We start from the raw sequence: 22,003 nt of genomic DNA, 5'->3' as shown, positions 1-22,003 counted from the left end.
GAATTGGCTAGGCAGTAATAATCCTGTATGTTAGCATTTGTTGTAAAAGCTAGTTAACAACAGGTAGCATGAACGTTAGGGCCATCACTAAAGTTTGGGTTTTCCATACATTAGAACCATTTAAATACCTCCAGAATGGGTTAAAGTTCCAATTCCATTTAATAATTGAACCCCTGTTCCTCATGGACTTCATCTGTAACTGTATTAATTCTAATGTTAACAGTTTCAGCTATAGACAAGAATTACAACTCTTAACTGTTTATAAGCACAATAAGTACCTAATCAATTTGTTTAACAGCTAAAATTTCCAAGGAAGTCTGCTTACCTAACTTCTGCTAAGAAGGTAGTGCACCTATGATGGAGGTTCTCCTTCGTTATCAATTGTCTTTTGTTCCACCCAACCATGAGATACGTCCTTCTCGATTGTATCTCCCCTTGAGCTTGCATGCAAGGTCACTATCCTCTGCAAGTTCATTGCACACAGTGTGCATGCTATCTGGTCATCACCAGACTTAGCATTTCTCCTTACCATCTGACCTTTTAGCACGGTTTTTCCTCCCCTCACTCCTTTTTCTTGGAGCCTCGCACTTAGGGGAGGTAGTTAGGGTTGCATTTCCAGCAACTGTCTTTTCCAACTTCCCTCCTCGAAAGTTACCAGTTCTTTTAATGCTTAAAACATTTCTCATTTCCAATAATTAAAATTATTATTTAATTCAAATAACCATTATCCTTCAGTTTGTTTTTTTTTACTATGGTAAATAAAGTATTTACAATATTCTGGGGATATTACATCTCCCCCTCCTGAAATTGGACATCGTCCTGATGTCTTTCAGTTATGAACAGCCTTTGGTAAGCATTTTTCATGAGTTCTTCATCTTCCCAGGTGGCCTCATCAGGCCCAAAGTACTGCCACTGCACTTTAACTTGGGTAATAGCTCACTTCCACAGCATTACTTCTCTTTGGTCGAGGATGTTCAGCGGTTTGACCTACAACATGCAACATCATAAGTCAGTTTCTTTTAAAAGAAAACATTTAGACTGAACTACTGGAGATAATTCTCACCTATATATCCTGCCATCTGATTACATGTTTAAGATCGTAAACATATTTTTTTAACACTGAGACATGAAAGACATTGTGGACTCGTAGGTGACTTGGCAGAGCGAGCTAGTAAGCCACTAGCCCAATTCTTGCTAAGACCTGGAATGGTCCACAAAATCGAGGTGCCAACTTAGCGCACCCGCTCCATTATAATGTGCTCTTTTTTGCTCGAATTCTCACATACACATGATCACCGACTTGGTACTCTTTAAACTTCTTTTTCTGGTCAGTAAAGTTCTTTTGCCTATCCTGAGCTGCTTTTAAATTAGACTGTACCTTCTTAACCATTTCCTCCATTTCCTTAAGCATGTCGGGTCCCAACATTAATCTGTCTTCTGGTCCACCCCAGCTTGAGGGCGTGCGACACTTCCGCCCATACAATACTTCAAATGGGCTCATTTGCAATGATGTATGATAGCCATTATTATATGCGAACTCGACCAAGTGCAGATAATCTTCCCACTTGGTCGGTTGCTACATTACATATGCCCTTAACATGTCTTCCACCACCTGGTTCACCCGTTCTGTTTGTCCGTCAGTCTGAGGGTGATAAGCTGTACTGAAATTCAGCTGAGTTCCTAATTCTCCAAACAATGTTTTCCAAAAAGCCGAGGTAAATTTTACATCACGGTCTGAAATTATTGTTTTAGGTAACCCATGCAGCCTAAAGATATTCTGCATGAAGATGTGGGCAATCTGCACAGCTCTAAAAGTAGATTGCACAGGTATAAAATGTGTTGATTTACTTAATTTGTCCACCACCACCATGATGGAATCGTTATTTTTCTTTGTTTTGGGCAAACCTGTTATGAAGTCCATGGAGATGGTTTTCCCACTTCCATTCTGGAATGGGTAATGGTTGTAATAGCCCCGCAGGATGTTGGTGCTCTGCATTAATTTGTTGGCACTCCAGACAACATGCCAAGTACTCAACCACACCTTTCTTCATGCCTGGCCAATAATATCCCTTCCGAAGTGCTATGATCATTTTCTGATATCCTTGGTGTCCAGCATAGTGACTTTTATGAAATTCATCCAAAATCAAGTTTTTAATGTTGTTTTGATAGGGTACATACAACGTTTCCTGATAATACAACATTCCAGCAGTACCTAAAGCATAACCCTGTTGTTTTTCCTTGCTGTTGAAGTGTTGTACTTGCTGTTTTATTTACTGATATACAATATCTTGTTCTGTTGCTTTTTTAATCATCTCTTCGGAGGGGCTTTTCCATTCGCTACAGGAAATCTCATATAAACATTGTAATTTCCGACTTAAAGTGTCTGCCACTCGATTCTCTTTCCCCTTCAAATGCTTGATTTCGAAATCAAAACCACTTAGGAAATCCACCCACCGTGCTTGCCTAGCATTTAAGGTGGATTGGCTAAAATAATTGGTCAAACTATGGTGGCTTGTCAATAATAAAAATTTCCTTCCCATAAGATAATGTCGCCACATTTTCAAAGCGTGAATGACGGCTGCCAACTCTAGATCATAAGCGGAATATTTCTGCTCATGTTCTTTTAGTTTCCTTGACTTGTAAGCAATTACCCTCCCTTCTTGCATCAACACGCCTCCTAATCCTTCTTTTCTTGCGTCAGTGCACACCACATAGTCCTTACTAGGATCAACTATGCTTAGAACAGGTTCGGTGGTGAGCAGATGCTTAAGTTGCTCAAAACTTTTTTGGCATTCGGAGGTCCACCTAAAAGTTCTTCCCTTTTTCTGTAAGGAAGTGATAGGATAAGCTACTCTCGAGAATCCCTCTACAAACCATCTGTAATAACTTGTTAAACCCATGAAGGATCTGATGTCTGCCACATCCTTTGGTACCGGCCATTCCATTATGGTCCTTATCTTTTCGAGGTCTACCATGATCCCTTCTTTAGTGATTATATGTCCCAAACATTGTATTTGTTCCTTAAAGAAATCGCACTTGTTGAACTTGGCATATAACCAGTGTTCTCGAAGGGTTTGTAGTACCAATCTGAGGTGCTCCCTATGCTCTTCCATAGTTCGGGAATATATCAGTATATCATCAATAAAAATTAGCACAAACCTATCCAAACACTGATGAAATATGTTGTTCATTAAACATATAAAAGTTGCGAGCATGTTGGTTAACCCAAAGGGTAGCACCAAAAACTCGTAATGTCCATATCTTGTTCTAAAAGCAGTGTTATCTATGTCTTCCTCCTTAATCCTGATTTGGTGATACCCGGATCACAAATCAATCTTGGAGAATATCGTTGCTCCTTTTACTTGATCAAAAAGCTCATCAATCCGGGGTAGAGGATACTTATTCTTGATTGTCAGTATATTCAACTAACGATAATCCACACACATACGAAGGGTCTTGTCCTTTTCTTAACGAACAATACCGGGGCTCCCCAGGGGGACACACTAGGGTGAATGTTGTTTTTGTCTAATAGCTCCTGTAACTGCATTTTTAGCTCTGTCAATTATAGTGTACTCATTCTGTAAGGTGCTCGGGATACCGGGGCTGCCCCTGGCACCAATTCGATAGTAAAATCTATGTCTCTCTTAGGTGGCAGTCCGAGAATCTCTTCCGGAAGCACATCAATAAATTCTTGTATCACTGGAATGTTTTCCAATGTGGCTGTTTTGTCTTTTAAGTTAGCATAGCCCACTTGGATGGCATAAATCTGACACCCCTTCCTAATGCATTTTACTAACTAAGAGGCGGTTATTGGCCGAACCTGCACTGGCTGCTTAATCCCTTGCACTCTTGCCTTGCTCCAAGCTCATCTTTGTAATAAATAGTCTTTGTTTTATAGTTGACTATGGACGAGTGTTTTTCTAACCATTCCATACCGATTAGAACATCATATGAACCAAGGGGAAACACATTTAAATCTACCATCACTGGTTGTCCTGCTATCTTTAAAGGGCAGTTATTGACCTTAGCAATCACTCGTCTCTTTGCCCCTGTAGCCAGCTGTACTAGCCAAGCGTTCTTAAATTTAACAAGTTGTAATTTACAATGCTCCACAACCTTAGGGCTAATATAACTTAATGTGGCTCCAGGATCAATTAAAACAGTTACAGTAAGGTCTGAAATTTTACCTTCGAATTCCACCATGGTCGGCTGGTACTCCGCCTAATGATCTCCCAAGGCAGCATTAATCCTTGGTAGACTACGTCCTACATCGCCAATTGTCGATGCTTCAAGGATCTGGGAAACCTGTTCGATTCCCTTTCGTTGAGGACAGTTTTTAACGTAGTGAGGCCCATCGCAACCCCAACACTGCACTGGAGGCCTTGTTGTCCCTTCACTGTCTTACATTATAGGTTGTTCGCTGATTCTGGACTCATTGGTTGGCTTTGACCTGAGCGAATTTTTTTGTACATTTCTGTTGTTTGGCCCCTTGGCAAAACCCTTGTTAACACTACCACGATTCTCTTTATTATTTCCAACCAACTTGTTACTTCTCTTATCATTCCATCTTTTACCTGGAAATTCTCCCTTCTGTTTACTTTGTTGGTAACAAATCCTGGCTTTACGTATTACTTCATCCATTGTCTTTGGATTTTCAAACTCAATCCTTTCCCGCATATTCAAGGGTAAACTACTAACGAACCTCTATACTTTAGCCTTTTCCTCTCTAATATAAGGCACATAACGAAGTAATGAAGTAAAATGAGTGATAAATTCATCCACGATTTGTTGTCCTAGCCGCATGTCATGGAATTCTCTTGCCTTTTCGTCATAAAAACGCTCGGTCAGGTATCTTTCCTTAAAGTATCTTTGAAATTTCTCCCAAGTTATGTTCTATTCGCTTACTCCTCTTACAATCTTAACTTCCTTCCACCACAAGGTGGTTTTTCTTTGCAATTGGAAAATGGACAACCGTGCCTTGAGGTTGTGGTCGTACTCATATAGCTGGAAGTATTTATTCATATTAATCAACCGTGCCTCGGCTGCTTCCTCCAATTTCCCATCAAAGTGTGGTGGTTTGATCTTACGAAACTCCCCTTGTAACTCTATCCGTTGCCTTTTTGAGGTGTGTTGTTCGGAGGCATTATTAGATCGCTCTTCCCGTTCTTCCTCCCTTCCTTCTGACTCTTCAGGTTCTGTGTGGTGATTTCGCTCCTCAGACACCCTTTGCTGCTCAGCGCTGGGATTCAGTGGTTGTTGATTTTGTTTGTCAGATAGGCTCTTTATAATCCTTTCCTGCTCCAAGCTTTAACCTTGCATTATCTTCCCGCAATCGGGCCATTTCATTTTTTAACTCCTGTACTGTCTCTAATATTGCAATATTAGTATTGCGAGCCTCTTCTCCAAGCTGTACCCATAATTCTGGGTTATTCTCAGGGCCTGTTACAGGTCCTTGACCTACCACAACCCTACGTGAAACACTTTCTGCTCTTCTCATATTGGCGATCTTCTGCTTCCCTGTACTTAACATAAGGAAAAGTAACAAAAGGAGGGTTAATGCATTAACTATTTTTTTTTTAAATTACAAAATAGAAATAGGAATAAAATGATTTCACTTTATCTCCCTTTTTTTTTTTTTTTTTTTTTTTTTAATCTTTTCCTCCAGAGGCCATAGTTTTTGAAACCGGGCTCTGATACCACTTGTCATAAACCCCCATAGTTACATAGGTATACTGTAGAAAAATTTATGAAGATTACAAGCACTTGAACTTATTTAATTAAATATCTGACAAGGAATTAATCCTTAATTCTTACCATGTTTAGTTACACAATTTTTTGATTGTACAACAAGCATCTTGCTAACGTACTAAACCCCTTGAACTTAGCTATGGTTCGGTTTTCCTTTTAATTTTAAGATTAAAGTCTACGCCAGTATTTGTGCTTGACACCTATTTACTGACAGCTATACTTACTACACTTAATTCTTCCGTTCCTCCCACATTGCATATATCACATTCCAATACGTTTATGGTCTTATCATTTCCTGCTCGCATTTAATCCCTGCTCTGTCATGTTGGACGTGGCACGGGTAGATGGTACTTCGGCGACTGCTACCTTGGATTCCTCACCTCATCAATGGAGGAGGAATAAAGAGGGCAATCCAACGGCTAGGCTCCTTCCAGGAGGCTTTTCTACCGCCTCACCATGGATGCACTTCACTCCTTACCTTCGCTCCTTAGCGATTGACTCTGTTTGCCTGATTTTCTGTTTGAACTGCTAGCTCTCAGCGCTGGTGGTTGGAAACCAGTAAAGGTTATGAGTGCGGAGCTAAGGCTTCCTTCGGTGCTTGTTTTGCGCTGCAACTACAGACCAGGTTTATGTTCCTTTCTGTTTGGTTAATAATGTTTATCATTACTCTTGCCTACACAACTCGCTCCATATGCACCGATGGTTAATCTTTGCTTCTGCTTGCAGGGAAAATGGAGGTGGAGCTGGGGTTTCCATAAATTTCCAAGTATGCGACCCTTCCCGCAAATCATTGTTGTGCATTTGTCCCAGGTAAGCATTCTATGAAATTGAAAGTTTGGCCGAGGGCATGGAAGGACTCTAAAGCTTCCTGGAAATTTTAACTCCAGCTCTGGAAATAACAGTTTTTCTTTGTTATTAAAGCTTTGTATTCTCAGGCATAGGCCTTTGACGGTGTCAGGGTAGTGTTTTCTTGATTGTATGCAGAGGGCTCCCTGTGGTCCTATGTTTTTAGGCCACATCTGAGTAATTTCCTCTTCTGCTCATAAGTTTGTAATTTAACATTGGCCGAGGGCTAGCCATTCCGGGTTACTCTTCACTATTTTTTTTTTTAAACTCAGAGCTTAAAGTGTTCGCTTTTGTTTATGGTGAGCCATGGGCTTTCCTAACAGTTACCTTGGATTTCAGACATTTATATGTAAATTCTTCCTCTGGTGTCTGGAAATGTACTTGGATTGATACTACAGTTTGTATGCACGCTTCTGTCCGTTCATATGTAGTTATTTTTCCTGTAATCATTCTTGCTTAGGTATATAATTTTCATTCAAGCTTAGGTTTTTGTTGTCTTTCTGGGGATTTCGTTAAAGCTGGTCCTGAAAGTAATGGCTGTCTCTAAAGCTGGATGGACCATCGTTTCTGTATTTAGCTGCTTTCCTTACTTGAAGTTTTAGTTTGTTTTAAGTTATTCCATATGGGTTATATTGAAGTTCCTGTAACTAAATCAGGCATCGGTTTGCCGCTTCTATACATGGATCCACCAATGCGTAATTTTATTCCAGCGTTTCTCCATGTTATTGATTTGTTTTAGGCAATTATTGTTTTCCTTTCCTGTTAAAGAAAAACTTACTATAATTCTATCGACATTCTTGCTTTCATCGTAATGAGTCTTCTTTTGTTTAATACTCTGAGTTTCATCTGACGACTCAGAACCTAGTTACAATTTGGGGTTTATCACTACGGAACAGTATGGATTTCTTTCCTAGTTTTATTTGTAATAGTCTATAGCAGACTTATCGTGCTCACATGATTTTTCTAATAAAATTAAATTCTATATGGGTTTCCCAATTTACCATCCCGAATAATCTTTATCATGGTGTTTCCAATCTTACAACAATTTTCCCCTTCTATATTGTACTGGCCACTACATTTGGTTTCAGTTAGGTTTGGTATCACACTCAATAAAACGAGTTGGCTTGAAACCAAGTTCTTGCATTCTGGTATATAAAGAATTGGCTAGGCAGTAATAATCCTGTATGTTAGCATTTGTTGTAAAAGCTAGTTAACAACAGGTAGCATGAATGTTAGGGCCATCACTAAAGTTTGGGTTTTCTGTACATTAGAACCATTTAAATATCTCCAAAATGGGTTAAAGTTCCAATTCCATTTAATAACTGAACCCCTGTTCCTCATTGACTTCATCTGTAATTGTATTAATTCTGATGTTAACAGTTTAAGCTATAGACAAGAATTACAACTCTTAATTGTTTATAAGCACAATAAGTACTTAATCAGTTTGTTTAACAGCTAAAATTTCCAAGGAAGTCTGCTTACCTAACTTCTGCTAAGAAGGTAGTGCACTTGTGATGGAGGGTCTCTTCGTTATCAACTATCTTTTGTTCCACCCAACCATGAGATACGTCCTTCTCGACTGTATCTCCCCCCGAGCTTCTTTGCAAGGTCACTATCCTCTGCAAGTTCATTGCACACAGTGTGCATGCTATCTAGTCATCACCAGACTTAACATTTCCTCTTTACCGTCTGACCTTTCAGCATGGTTTTTCCTCCCCTCACTCCTTTTTCTTGGAGCCTCACACTTAGGGGAGGTAGTTAGGGTTGCATTTCCAGCAATTGTCTTTTCCAACTTCCATCCTCGGAAGTTACCAGTTCTTTTAATTCTTAAAACATTTCTCATTTCCAATAATTAAAAATATTATTTAATTCAAATAGCCATCATCCTTCAGTTTGTTTTTTTTTACTATGGTAAATAAAGTATTTACAATATTCTGGGGATATTACATCTCCCCCTCCTGAAATTGGGCATCGTCCCGATGTCTTTCAATTATGAACAGCCCTAGGTAAGCCTTTTTCATGAGTTCTTCATCTTCCCAGGTGGCCTCATTAGGCCCAAAGTGCTGCCACTGCACTTTAACTTGGGTAATAGCTCACTTCCACGAAATTACTTCTCTCAGGTCGAGGATGTTAAACGTTTCGACCAAGATTTCTCCTTCCGGTTCGACCTACAACATGCAACATCCTAAGTCAGTTTCTTTTAAAAGAAAACATTTAGACTGAACTACCGGAGATAATTCTCACCTGTATATCCTGCCATCTGATTACATGTTTAGGATCATAAACATATTTTTTTAACACTGAGACATGAAAGACATTGTGGACTCGTAGGTGACTTGGCAGAGCGAGCTGGTAAGCCACCGGCCCAATTCTTGCTAAGACCTGGAATGGTCCACAAAATCGAGGTGCCAACTTAGCGCACCCGCTCCATTGTAATGTGCTCTTTTTTGCTCGAATTCTCACATACACATGATCACCGACTTGGTACTCTTTAAACTTCCTTTTCCAGTCAGCAAAGTTCTTTTGCCTATCCTGAGCTGCTTTTAAATTAGACCGTACCTTCTTAACCATTTCCTTAAGCATGTCAGGTCCCAACATTAATCTGTCTTCCGGTCCACCCGAGCTTGAGGGCGTGCAACACTTCCGCCCATACAATACTTCAAATGGGCTCATTTGCAATGATGTATGATAGCCATTATTATATGCGAACTTGACCAAGTGCAGATAATCTTCCCACTTGGTCGGTTGCTGCATTACATATGCCCTTAACATGTCTTCCACCACCTGGTTCATCCGTTCTGTTTGTCCGTCAGTCTGAGGGTGATAAGCTGTACTGAAATTCAACTGAGTTCCTAATTCTCCAAACAATGTTTTCCAAAAAGCCGAGGTAAATTTTACATCACAATCTGAAATTATTGTTTTACGTAACCCATGCAGCCTAAAGATATTATGCATGAAGATGTGGGCAATCTGCACAGCTCTAAAAGTAGATTGCACAGGTATAAAATGTGTCGATTTACTTAATTTATCCACCTTCACCATGATGGAATCGTTATTTTTCTTTGTTTTGGGCAAACCTGTTATGAAGTCCATGGAGATGGTTTTCCCACTTCCATTCCGGAATGGGTAATGGTTGTAATAGCCCCGCAGGGTGTTGGTGCTCTGCCTTAATTTGTTGGCACTCCAAACAATGTGCGAGGTACTCAACCACATCTTTCTTCATGCCTGGCCAATAATATTCCTTTCGGAGTGCTATGATCATTTTCTGATATCCTGGGTGTCCAGCATAGTGACTTTTATGAAATTCATCCAAAATCAAGTTTTTAATGTTGTTTTGATAGGCTACATACAGCCTATCCTGATAATACAACATTCCAGCAGTACCTAAAGCATAACCGTGTTGTTTTTCCTTGTTGTTGGAGTGTTGTACTTGCTGTTTTATTTGCTGATATACATTATCTTGTGCTGTTGCTTTTTTAATCATCTCTTTGAAGGGGCTTTTCCATTCGCTACAGGAAATCTCATATAAACATTGTAATTTTCGACTTAAAGTGTCCACCACCCAATTCTCTTTCCCCTTCAAATGCTTGATTTCGAAATCAAAACCACTTAGGAAATCCACCCACCATGCTTGCCTAGCATTTAAGGTGGGCTGGCTAAAATAATTGGTCAGACTATGGTGGTCTGTCAATAATAAAAATTTCCTTCCCATAAGATAATGTCGCCACATTTTCAAAGCATGAATGACGGCTGCCAACTCTAGATCATAAGCGGAATATTTCTACTCATGTTCTTTTAGTTTCCTTGACTCGTAAGTAATTACCCTCCCTTCTTGCATCAACACGCCTCCTACACCTTCTTTGCTTGCGTCAGTGCACACCACATAGTCCTTACTAGGATCAGCTATGCTTAGAATGGGTGCGGTGGTGAGCAGATGCTTAAGCTGCTCAAAACTTTTTTGGCATTCGGGGGTCCACCTAAAAGTTCTTCCCTTTTTCTGTAAGGAAGTGATAGGATAAGCTACTCTCGAGAATCCCTCTACAAACCATCTGTAATAACCTGCTAAACCCATGAAGGATCTGATGTCTGCCACATCCTTTGGTACCGGCCATTCCATTATGGTCCTTATCTTTTCGGGGTCCACCGCGATCCCTTCTTTAGTGATTATATGTCCCAAATATTGTATTTGTTCCTTAAAGAAATCGCACTTGCTGAACTTGGCATATAACCAGTGTTCTCGGAGGGTTTGCAGTACCAATCTGAGGTGTTCCCTGTGCTCTTCCATAGTTCGGGAATATATCAGTATATCATCAATAAAAATCAGCACAAATCTATCCAAATACTGATGAAATATGTTGTTCATTAAACACATAAAAGTTGTGGGCGTGTTGGTTAACCCAAAGGGTAGCACCACAAACTCGTAATGTCCATATAAGCAGTGTTAGCTATGTCTTCCTCCTTAATCCTGATTTGGTGATACCCAAATCGCAAATCAATCTTGGAGAACACTGTTGCTCCTTTTACTTGATCAAAAAGTTCATCAATCCGGGGTAGAGGGTACTTATTCTTGATTGTTAGTTTATTCAACTAACGATAATCCACATACATACGAAGGGTCTCGTCATTTTCTTAACGAACAATACCGGGGCTCCCCAGGGGGACACACTGGGGCGAATGTAGTTTTTGTCTAATAGCTCCTGTAACTGCATTTTTAGCTCTGTCAATTCTGGTGTGCTCATTCTGTAAGGTGCTCGGGATACCGGGGCTGCTCCTGGCACCAATTTGATAGTAAAGTTTATGTCTCTCTTAGGTGGCAGTCCGGGAATCTCTTCCAGAAACACATCAACAAATTCTTGTATCATTGGAATGTTTTCCAATATGGCTGTTTTGTCTTTTGAGTTAGCATAGCCCACTTGGATGGCATAAATCTGACATCCCTTCCTAATGCATTTTGCTAACTAAGAGGCGGTTATTGGCCGAACCTGCACTGGCCGCTTAATCCCTTGCATCTCTTGCCTTGCTCCAAGCTCATCTTTGTAATAAATAGTCTTTGTTTTACAGTTGACTATGGACCAGTGTTTTTCTAACCAGTCCATACCGATTAGAACATCATACGAACCAAGGGGAAGCACATTTAAATCTGCCATCACTGGCTGTCCTGCTATCTTTAAAGGGCAGTTATTGACCTTAGCAAGCACTCGTCTCTTTGCCCCTATAGCCAGCTGTACTAGCCAAGGGTTCTTAAATTTAACAGGTTGCAATTTACAATGCTCTACAACCTTAGGGCTAATATAACTTAATGTGGCTCCAGGATCAATTAAAACAGTTACAGTAAGGTCTGAAATTTTACCTTTGAATTCCACCATGGTCGGCTGGTACTCCGCCTGACGATCTTCCAGGGCAGCATTAATCCTTGGTAGACTACGTCCTACATCGCTGATTGTCGATGCTTCGTGGATCTAGGAAACCTGTTTGATTCCCTTTCGTTGAGGACAGTTTTTAACGTAGTGAGGCCCACCGCAACCCCAACACTGCACTAGAGGCCTTGCTATTCCTTCACTGTCTAACTTTACAGGTTGTTCGCTGATTCTGGACTCATTGGTTGGCTTTGACCTGAGCGAATTTTTCTGTACATTTCTGTTGTTTTTCCCCTTGGCAAAACCCTTGTTACCACTACCACGATTCCCTTTATTATTTCCAACCAACTTGTTACTTCTCTTATCATTCCATCTTTTACCTGGAATTTCTCCCTTCTGTTTACTTTGTTGGTAACAAATCCTGGCTTTATGTATTACTTCATCCATTGTCTTTGGATTTTCAAACTCAATCCTTTCCCGCATATTCAAGGGTAAACTACTAATGAACCTCTATACTTTAGCCTTTTCCTCTCTAATATAAGGCACATAACGAAGTAATGAAGTAAAATGAGTGATAAATTCATCCACGATTTGCTGTCCTAGCCGCAAGTCATGGAATTCTCTTGCCTTTTCGTCATAAAAACGCTCGGTCAAGTATCTTTCCTTAAAGTATCTTTGAAATTTCTCCCAAGTTATGTTTTGTTCGCTTACTCCTCTTACAATCTTAACTTCCTCCCACCACAGGGTGGCTTTTCCTTGTAATTGGAAAATGGCCAACCGTGCCTTGAGGTTGTGGTCGTACTCATATAGCTGGAAGTATTTATTCATATTAATCAACCATGCCTCGGTTACTTCCTCCAATTCCCCATCAAAGTGTGGTGGTTTGATCTTACGAAACTCCCCTTACAACTCTATCCGTTACTTTTTTGAGGTGTGTTGTTCGGAGGCATTATCAGATCGCTCTTCCCGTTCTTCCTCCCTTCTTTCTGACTCTTCGGGTTCTGTGTGGTGATTTCGTTCCTCAGACACCCTTTGCTGCTCAGTGCTAGGATTCAGTGGTTGCTGATTTTGTTTGTCAGATAGGTTCTTTATAATCCTTTCCTACTCCAAGGTTAACCTTGCGTTATCTTCCTGCAATCGGGCCATTTCATTTTTCAACTCCTGTACTGTCTCTAATATTGAAAGATTAGTATTGCGGGCCTCTTCTCCAAGCTGTACCCATAATTCTGGGTTATTCTCAGGGCCTGTTACAGGTCCTTTCCCTGCTACAAACCTACGTGAAACATTGTCTGCTCTTCTCATATTAGCGATCTTCTGCTTCCCTGTACTTAACATAAGGAAAAGTAACAGAAGGAGGGTTAATGCATTAATTGTTTTTTTTTTAAATTACAAAATAGAAATGGGAATAAAATGATTTCACTTTACCTCCTTTGTTTTTTTTTATCTTTTCCTTCAGAGGCCATAGTTTTTGAAACCGGGCTCTAATACCACTTGTCATAAACCCCCATAGTTACATAGGTATACTGTAGAAAAATTTATGAAAAGTACAAGCACTTAAACTTACTTAATTAAATATCTGACATGGAATTAATCCTTCATTCTTACCATGTTTAGTTACACAGTTTTTTTATTGTACAACAAGCATCTTGCTAACGTACTAAACCCCTTGAACTTAGCTATGGTTCAGTTTTCCTTTTAATTTTAAGATTAAAGTCTACGCCAGTATTTGTGCTTGACACCTATTTACTGAAAGCTATACTTACTACACTTAATTCTTCCGTTCCTCCCACATTGCATATATCACATTCCAATACGTTTATGGTCTTATCATTTCCTGCTCGCATTTAATCCATGCTCTGTCACGTTGGACGTGGCACGGGCAGATGGTACTTCGGCGACTGCTACCTTGGATTCCTCACCTCATCAATGGAGGAGGAATAGAGAGGGAAATCCAACGGCTAGGCTCCTTCCAGGAGGCTTTTCTACCGCCTCACCGTGGATGCACTTCACTCCTTACCTTCGCTCCTTAGCGATTGACTCTGTTTGCCTGATTTTCCGTTTGAACTGCTAGCTCTCAGTGCTGGTGGTTGGCAACCAGTAAAGGTTATGAGTGCGGAGCTAAGGCTTCCTTCGGTGCTTGTTTTGCACTGCAACTATAGACCAGGTTTGTGTTCCTTTCCGTTTGGTTAATAATGTTTATCATTACTCTTGCCTACACAGCTCACTCCATATGCATCGATGGTTAATCTTTGCTTCTGCTTGCAGGGAAAATGGAGGTGGAGGTGGGGTTCCCAGAAATTTCCAAGTATGTGACCCTTCCCGCAAATCATTGTTGTGTGTTTGTCCCGGGTAAGCATTCTATGAAATTGAAAGTTTGGCCGAGGGCATGGAAGGACGCTAAAGCTTCCTGGAAATTTTAACTCTAGCTCTGGAAATAACAGTTTTTCTTTGTTATTAAAGCTTTGTATTCTCAGGCATAGGCCTTTGATGGTGTTAGGGTAGTGTTTTCCTGTTGTATGCAGAGGGCTCCCTGTGGTCCTACGTTTTTAGGCCACATCGGAGTAATTTCCTCTTGCTGCTCATAAGTTTGTAATTTAACATCGGCCGAGGGCTAGCCATTTTGGGTTACTCTTCACTATTTTCTTAAACTCAGAGCTTAAAGTGTTCACTTTTGTTTATGGTGAGCCATGGGCTTTCCTAACAGTTACCCTGGATTTCAGACATTTATATGTAAATTCTTCCTCTACGGTCTGGAATTGTACTTGGATTGATACTACAGTTTGTATGCACGCTTAGGTCCGTTCATATGTAGTTATTTTTCCTGTAATCATTCTTGTTTAGGTATATAATTTTTATTCAAGCTTAGGTTTTTGTTGTCTTTCTGGGGACTGCGTTAAAGCTGGTCCTGAAAGTAATGGCTGTCTCTAAAGCTGGATGGACCATTGTTTCTGCTTTAGCTGCTTTCCTTACTTGAAGTTTTAGTTTGTTTTCTGTTATTCCATATGAGTTATATTGAAGTTTCTGTAACTAAATCAGGCAACCGTTTGCTGCTTCTGTACATGGATCCACCAATGCGTAATTTTATTCCAGCGTTTCTCCATGTTATTGATTTGTTTCAGATAGTTATTGTTTTCCTTTCCTGTTAAAGAAAAACTTACTATAATTCTACCAACATTCTTGCTTTCATCGTAATGAGTCTTCTTTTGTTTAATACTCTGAGTTTCATCTGATGACTCAGAACCTAGTTACAATTTGGGGTTTATCACTACGGAACAATATCGATTTCTTTCCTAGTTTTATTTGGAATAGTCTATAGCGGACTTATCATGCTCACATGATTTTTATAATAAAATTAAATTCTATATGGGTTTCCCAATTTACCATCCCGAATAATCTTTATCACGGTGTTTCCAATCTTACAACAATTTTCCCCTTCTATACTGTACTGGCTACTACATTTGGTTTCAGTTAGGTTTGGTATCACACTCAATAAAACGAGTTGGCTTGAAACCAAGTTCTTGCATTCTGGTATATAAATAATTGGCTAGGAAGTAATAATCCTGTATGTTAGCATTTGTTGTAAAAGCTAGTTAACAACAGGTAGCATGAACGTTAGGGCCATCACTAAAGTTTGGGTTTTCCGTACATTAGAACCATTTAAATACCTCCAGAATGGGTTAAAGTTCCAATTCCATTTAATAATTGAACCCCTGTTCCTCATGGACTTCATCTATAATTGTATTAATTCTAATGTTAACAGTTTCAACTATAGACAAGCATTACAGCTCTTAACTGTTTATAAGCACAATAAGTACTTAATCAGTTTGTTTAACAGCTAAAATTTCCAAAGAAGTCTGCTTACCTGACTTCTGCTAAGAAAGTAGTGCACCTGTATGGAGGTTCTCCTTTGTTATCATTTGTCTTTTGTTCCACCCAACCATGAGATATGTCCTTCTCGACTGTATCTCCCCCCGAGCTTGCTTGCAAGGTCACTATCCTCTGCAAGTTCGTTGCACACAGTGTGCATGCTATCTGGTCATCACCAGACTTCGCATTTCCTCCTTACCGTCTGACCTTTTAGCACAGTTTTTCCTCCCCTCACTCCTTTTTCTTGGAGCCTCACACTTAGGGGAGGTAGTTAGGGTTGCATTTCTAGCAACTGTCTTTTCCAACTTCCCTCCTCGGAAGTTACCAGTGCTTCTAATGCTTAAAACATTTCTGATTTCCAATAATTAAAAATATTATTTAATTCAAATAACCATCATCCTTTAGTTTGTTTTTTTTTTACTATGGTAAATAAAGTATTTACAATATTATGGGAATATTACACACAGCCATAAAGCACTGCATCAAGAGAACTAAGTTGAAGTGCGTTGTATAATTGCCCACATTCCCATTAGCTTCAGACACTAAGAAAATTGGTGAAGAAAGACTTAATATAACATTAAGTATGATTTACAGAATTAAGATCATTTCGAGATGATAACATCAAATATGATTTTCAGAATTAAGACTTTTGTGATTTAAATGGAATTAAAATGTTTTTTTTTCCAAATTTATTTCATTAGAATTTTTTTAATATTAATCCCATTAAAATTTCATAATATGTGTTAAAATTTAAAATCAAATTCGGTACACATCACGGTCTTTCGGATTATATATATATATATATTTTTTAATTTGTACTTTTGAAGAAGTCGTCTCTATTTTTTACGCATCAGTTAGGCACTTGATTTGATAACAACAGGGCATAGTCGTGGCTTTTTAATATCCTGTTTATGCAGATGTTTAAGAAAATTCAACGGTTGAAACATAGTTTTTGCTGGTGGCCCATGTATCTAGTCAGTTCGAACCCGATACTCAGACAACATGTTACTGACTGTTTGTTCTGCAATATAGATGCGATGAGTGATTAAAAACTTCATAGTTGCCCTTCTATCAAAATTATGTGTTCGGTTATCAATCTTTACAAATCTTTACATTATACATAATGGTGTTTCTTTTATTTTTTTTACTAAAAAAATTCAATATATTTTATTGATATAAAAATGAAATAATAATTATAATATTAAATTCTCATTTTTACAATAAAATGTTTTTCCCCACTTTCTTAAATTTTAATCTCTCTTTCATAATGCTATGGACCTGTGAGTCTTGAAACACTAACTATTTATTAATAATAAAATTTGCTGGAATTTATGTTTGTGCTTTTAAGAATTTTGTAAGGAAAGTAAATTATATGTTTTTAAAATCCTTAATTTTAAGAATTTTGTAAGGAAAGTAAATTACATGTTTTTAAAATCTTTTGTATAGTTAAGCATATAGTAGATTAGTTTTAATTAGATGATTTTTTATCTATATTTTATTAGGTTAGTAATTAAGAAATTATTTTAAAAAATATCATTAGAAACAATTGCATTAGTTATTATATTTTGATTGATTTATTAACAAGAAGTTTAAGAGTTTGGGACATGTATTTTTTATTTTGATTGATTTATTAACAAGAAGTTTAAGAGTTTGGGACATGTATTTTTTTGTTTATACTAAAGAGTTTGTTATTTCCATTGCATTTTATTCATTTTTATTAAAGCGGAGTTATTTCTATTAATTTTAATATTTAATTTTATTTATAATTTTTATAATATAATTGAGACCATTTTTGAAAAGTATTTGAAATTTTAAATGTCAATATTTAAAAAAACATTTTTAAAAATAATAATAAAATGTATATTTCTTTTCTTTTTTATTGCATTTTAGATATTTCATTATTATTTTTTTGAATTCTAATTGAAATTCAAACTTGATAACTATAATTAAAACCATCCAATACCATTCATCGTATCTCACTCGATAAATTCATCACACAAAAATTTTGGAATTTTCTTTGCCAACATTCTGAACTATCGAATATGGTTATATCTTATCTCACTCTGACGAACTTCTCAATCTGAAGAATTAATTGTTATTCCTAAAATCTTTTTTATAGCGTTGAATAGTTCAAGTTGCATGTTGAATGGAATCTTCTGGCAAATTAGACTTCAAAAGAGGAAAATAGTGATTGGTTTTCATAGGATTTCATGAAAAAGAGATGGGAAATTTTGGAAGAGTTTTTTTTTTTTTCTGTCGACCTATATTTAATAGTGTTGCTTTTAAGGCCTCCACTGCAAGGAGAAAACTAAGTTGAAGTGGGCTTGGCACCAACGCAAATTTCTTAATCATTTTATAGTGCGGTTAAATCACTGAAAGCGCGACTTTGGGCAAAGCTGCTAATTCGGAGTGGAGTGAATCGAGACGGAAAGTTGAGTCTGTTCCGACCTCCAAGTTGGCGCGTCAAGATGTCTAGACTCTGTTTGACATTCTTTCTTGCTTTTATCGCACTGCCTTGAAAGTGTGAGTTGTTGGGCTTTTTTGTTAATGTCGGTGTAGGTGGTGTAGAAGGATAATCCAAAGCTTCGGTGTGTTTTGTGGCATGTGTTTAAATTTAGCGATATGTCTGTTTATTAATACAATGGTGACTCCAACAAGTGGTATCGGAGCTAAAGGGAGATTGTTCGAAACACACGTGGCTCGGATTGGGGGAGATTGTTGCCCTCTCGTTATTGACCGTGTGAGATTGTTGCCCTCTCGTTAATGACGGTGTAGGTGGTGTAGAAAAATAATCCAACACTTCTTAAATTTAGGAATGTGTCTGTTTACTAATACCTACAAATTTTGGTATAATTGCAATCTTGATTCCAACATAAATGAAGTTGCTCCAAAATACAAAAGAGGCGTCCCACCGCTTACAGAAAAGGAGGAGCAGAAAAGAATGTGTGGACCTGAGAAGAATCGAGCGGGCATTGATTTTGTTTCGTAAAGTTTAAAGAATCACAGATTGGGGAGGCCACCAAAGGGGCCTGCCATTACCAAGTTCTCCAATGTCGATATCGTAGATATACAATGGATGGTTCTCGTGTTAATAGGGGAAAAGATAAAATTCCTCAGCCCTAGTAATGATTTCAATCCAATGTCGATGACATCTCTTCCGGAAACTATCATGATTATTTATTATGCCACGCCAGGACGGTTAGCGGTAGTCTATTTAGTTTCAAATTTGTATGTAAAATTTTGGATTTTTAGTGAAATTTTGATAAAATTTTAGTAAGATTTTAATAAAATCTAGAATATTTTTTGTAAATCTAAGTTATAGTTGAAAGATTTTGATAGGACGGTGTGTTATTTTGTCAGGGGTAGTCTATTTAGTTTTCAAATTTGTATGTAAAATTATGGAAATTTTAGTGAAGTTTTGATAAAATTTTAGTAAGATTTTAATAAAATCTAGAATAATTTTTTATAAATCTAAGTTTCAGAAGAAAAAGCAATATATTATATTGAGGCAATATTTACAGCATAACCTTTAGATAATCACTGAAGCTATATGGTTTCCATGAAAATGGTGACCAGACTCATAGGACAAGTAACAGAAATTACATGGACATATTTAACCAAAACCACTGGACACCAAACAGTACACATAAAACACATAAGTCACCAGCTATTGCCACATCGTGCAGCTGAATGATCTAATTGACATATACATAACCGAAAAGATCAACAAAAGAGAGGAGCCCAAAAAATAACTCAGATAGAAGGCGGCTGCCGAGACAGGCATTTGCCGAAGAGAGCTCAAATTGTTGTAGATCATGGCAGCTGATACTCCAAGAGTATGAAAACGCAAGCATATTGCTCCAGACAGCGATCCTGAAGAGCTCTGTGCTCTATCTCTTCGAATCAAAAAGAGAGGAGAAGCTTATCAAGACGGACTTGAAGGAGGTGTTTGTGTCTTCAAATATTTTTAAATTTCTCCACTTCCAAACACACCATAACACAATAGGAAGGATTGGCCGCTTAGATGCCTCTTGTCTTCCCCACCAGGCAAAAGCTGCATTAACAGAAATGAAACACAAGTGAGGAAAATGAAAAGAAAGAGCCAGATCGTACCAGATTTGTTGGGTGGCTTCGCATTTGAAGAACATGTGGAAGTTTGTCTCCTCCTCAGCATTGCACAACACACATCTGCTAGGGCCATGCCACGACCTCTTCCTCAAGTTTTCCCATGTTAAGTTTTTGTTGTAGAAAACTAACCATGAGAAAATAATCACCTTGAGAGGACAACCAAGTTTCCACCATTGCACCGGAAAGATCTGTCTGACAGGCATATTTTTTTTGGAAACGAGATCACAATAGATATCTTTAACAGTCGCTGTCGAATGTTGTGAAAGGGACCATACTAAGTGATCTTCAGTCTCGGCCCGCTTTATCCCTCCACCATCTAGAGCGTTTTTGACATTTTCCCAAGGCAGTAGCAAGGCACGAGGGAGGCCGATGTCAGCAGCATCCTTCAGAGAGAGCATATGGCCCCTCCACGCCTCAATGATCCCGTGCCAAGTAAAAATACCCATTCTGTGAAGAAAAGAAAGAAGAGGGCCCGGAATATGGAGATTCCCCCTAAAACCAGCAAATGAGTCGAAACCAATGAAGATTTTCCTTCTAGAGAACATCCTCCATTTCAGATTGGTTATGAAGTATTTTTCCATTTTTCTAAAGCCAAGCCAAATTGCAGAACCCTGCTTGATTCCAATGGAGCCAAACCTGTACCAGAACTCCAAACTTCTGCCTTTTTGGTATTTCTGATGTATTATTGCACTCCAAGGATTTGAGCCGAAGATACATCTCCACATGGATTTGCAGACCAGGGCTTTACCAAAAAGCCTTAGATCCATCAGACCCCAGCCCCCTAACTTTTTTGGCAACGTTAGGAGATTCAATTTTGTTAGGTGGATTTTGCCTCTATTTGCTTTTGCACCCCAAATATAGTTGGCGGAGATCCTGTTCATGGCATGTATAATACTGGCCGGGAGGAGATAAAGATGGGCCCAGTATACCGCCATTTGCATCAAGACAGATTGGGTGAGGACGACTCTACCTCCCAATGATAAAGATCTATGTTCCTGCAACAAAATCTTGCTATAAAATCTCTCTACTAGCCATCTCCAATCATTCTTTGAATAAGCCTTAGCTTTTAGGCAGAATCCCAGATACTTAATTCCATCAGACAGTGGTCTTGTTTCTATCCCGAAGAGCTGAGCGATCCATAAGGTCGTGTCCCAGTCGGTTCCAATGTGGTACAGGATCGATTTGGCCTTGTTAATAACAAGCCCAGTCGCCTTTTGGAAATGGTCAAGAATATTCTTAATGCAAGCCCAGGATGCTTTTGACAACATTGCAAATAACAGGACGTCATCGACGAACAGATTATGAGAAATGTAAATATGCTTGCATATCTTGACCGGAGCATATGCTTTTTCCTCCACGGCTCGGTTGATGTGCAAACTCAAGGAGTTCATAGCCAATATAAAAAGGAGAGGCGACAGAGGGCAGCCCTGACGCAAGCCCCTTTCCGCTCGAAAAATGGGGAGGGAACACCATTAATAATGACAGCAAAGTTAACATTTTCTATACATGCCATAATCCATCGAATAGGGCCAGGCTTCATACCGATTTTCGCCAAGAGACTTTGCATAAATCCCCAATCCAATACATCATAAGCTTTCTGGAGGTCGATCTTCATAATAGCAGCTTCTGTTTTATGCAAGAACATAGAATGTAAGCATTCTTGTGTGCTGGCAACGACATCTAGAATATTTCGGCCTTTTAAAAAAGCATGTTGATTTGGAGATAGATAGGATGCCAGCGTCACTTTGATTCTTTCAGCTATGATCTTTGTAATAATCTTGAATGTAATGTTGCATAAGGAAATCAGCCTGAAGTCCCGGAATGTTTCAGGCTCTCCCTTCTTTGGGATAAGAGCAATCAGAGTGGAAGAAGTGTGATTGTGAATACAACCCGATAGTCTGGAGGCTTCCACCATACTGAGCAGATCCGCTTTGAAGAGGTCAAAGAAATGGATCAGGAAATCAATTGTCCATCCGTCAGGACCGGGGGATTTGTCTTTCTTGAAGGACTTCATAACTCCGAGAAGTTCATTTTCAGTGACCGGCTGGAACAGAGCT

General features: G+C 38.7%; 1 protein-coding gene across 1 annotated transcript; it reads right to left on the bottom strand.

Annotated features, from left to right (window-relative positions):
* Positions 1-13,052: 13,052 nt before the first annotated feature.
* LOC149146563 (uncharacterized) lies at positions 13,053-21,337 on the bottom strand. The gene is made up of 2 exons (XM_089452804.1): positions 20,779-21,337; positions 13,053-13,273 (listed from the first exon to the last, which is right to left on the bottom strand). The coding sequence occupies exons 1-2, from the start codon at positions 21,335-21,337 to the stop codon at positions 13,053-13,055; spliced, it is 780 nt and encodes a 259-aa protein (XP_089308930.1).
* Between the last annotated feature and the right edge of the window lie 666 nt (positions 21,338-22,003).

The sequence above is a fragment of the Pinus tabuliformis genome, chromosome X (genome assembly GCF_031772625.1).
Source record: "Pinus tabuliformis cultivar Carrire ecotype Pingquan chromosome X, CPIR1, whole genome shotgun sequence".
Classification (NCBI taxonomy): domain Eukaryota; kingdom Viridiplantae; phylum Streptophyta; class Pinopsida; order Pinales; family Pinaceae; genus Pinus; species Pinus tabuliformis.
Note: the sequence above shows the minus strand (reverse complement) of the source record. Positions and strands in the feature narration are given on the sequence as shown.

Excerpts from the sequence above, each read along its gene's own strand:
- LOC149146563 (XM_089452804.1), bottom strand. The coding sequence starts at position 21,337 with ATGAACTCCTTGAGTTTGCACATCAACCGAGCCGTGGAGGAAAAAGCA. Across the intron at positions 13,274-20,778 it reads GGGTGCAAAAGCAAATAGAG|GGAAGCAGAAGATCGCTAAT; the intron begins GCAAAATCCACC and ends TGTTAAGTACAG.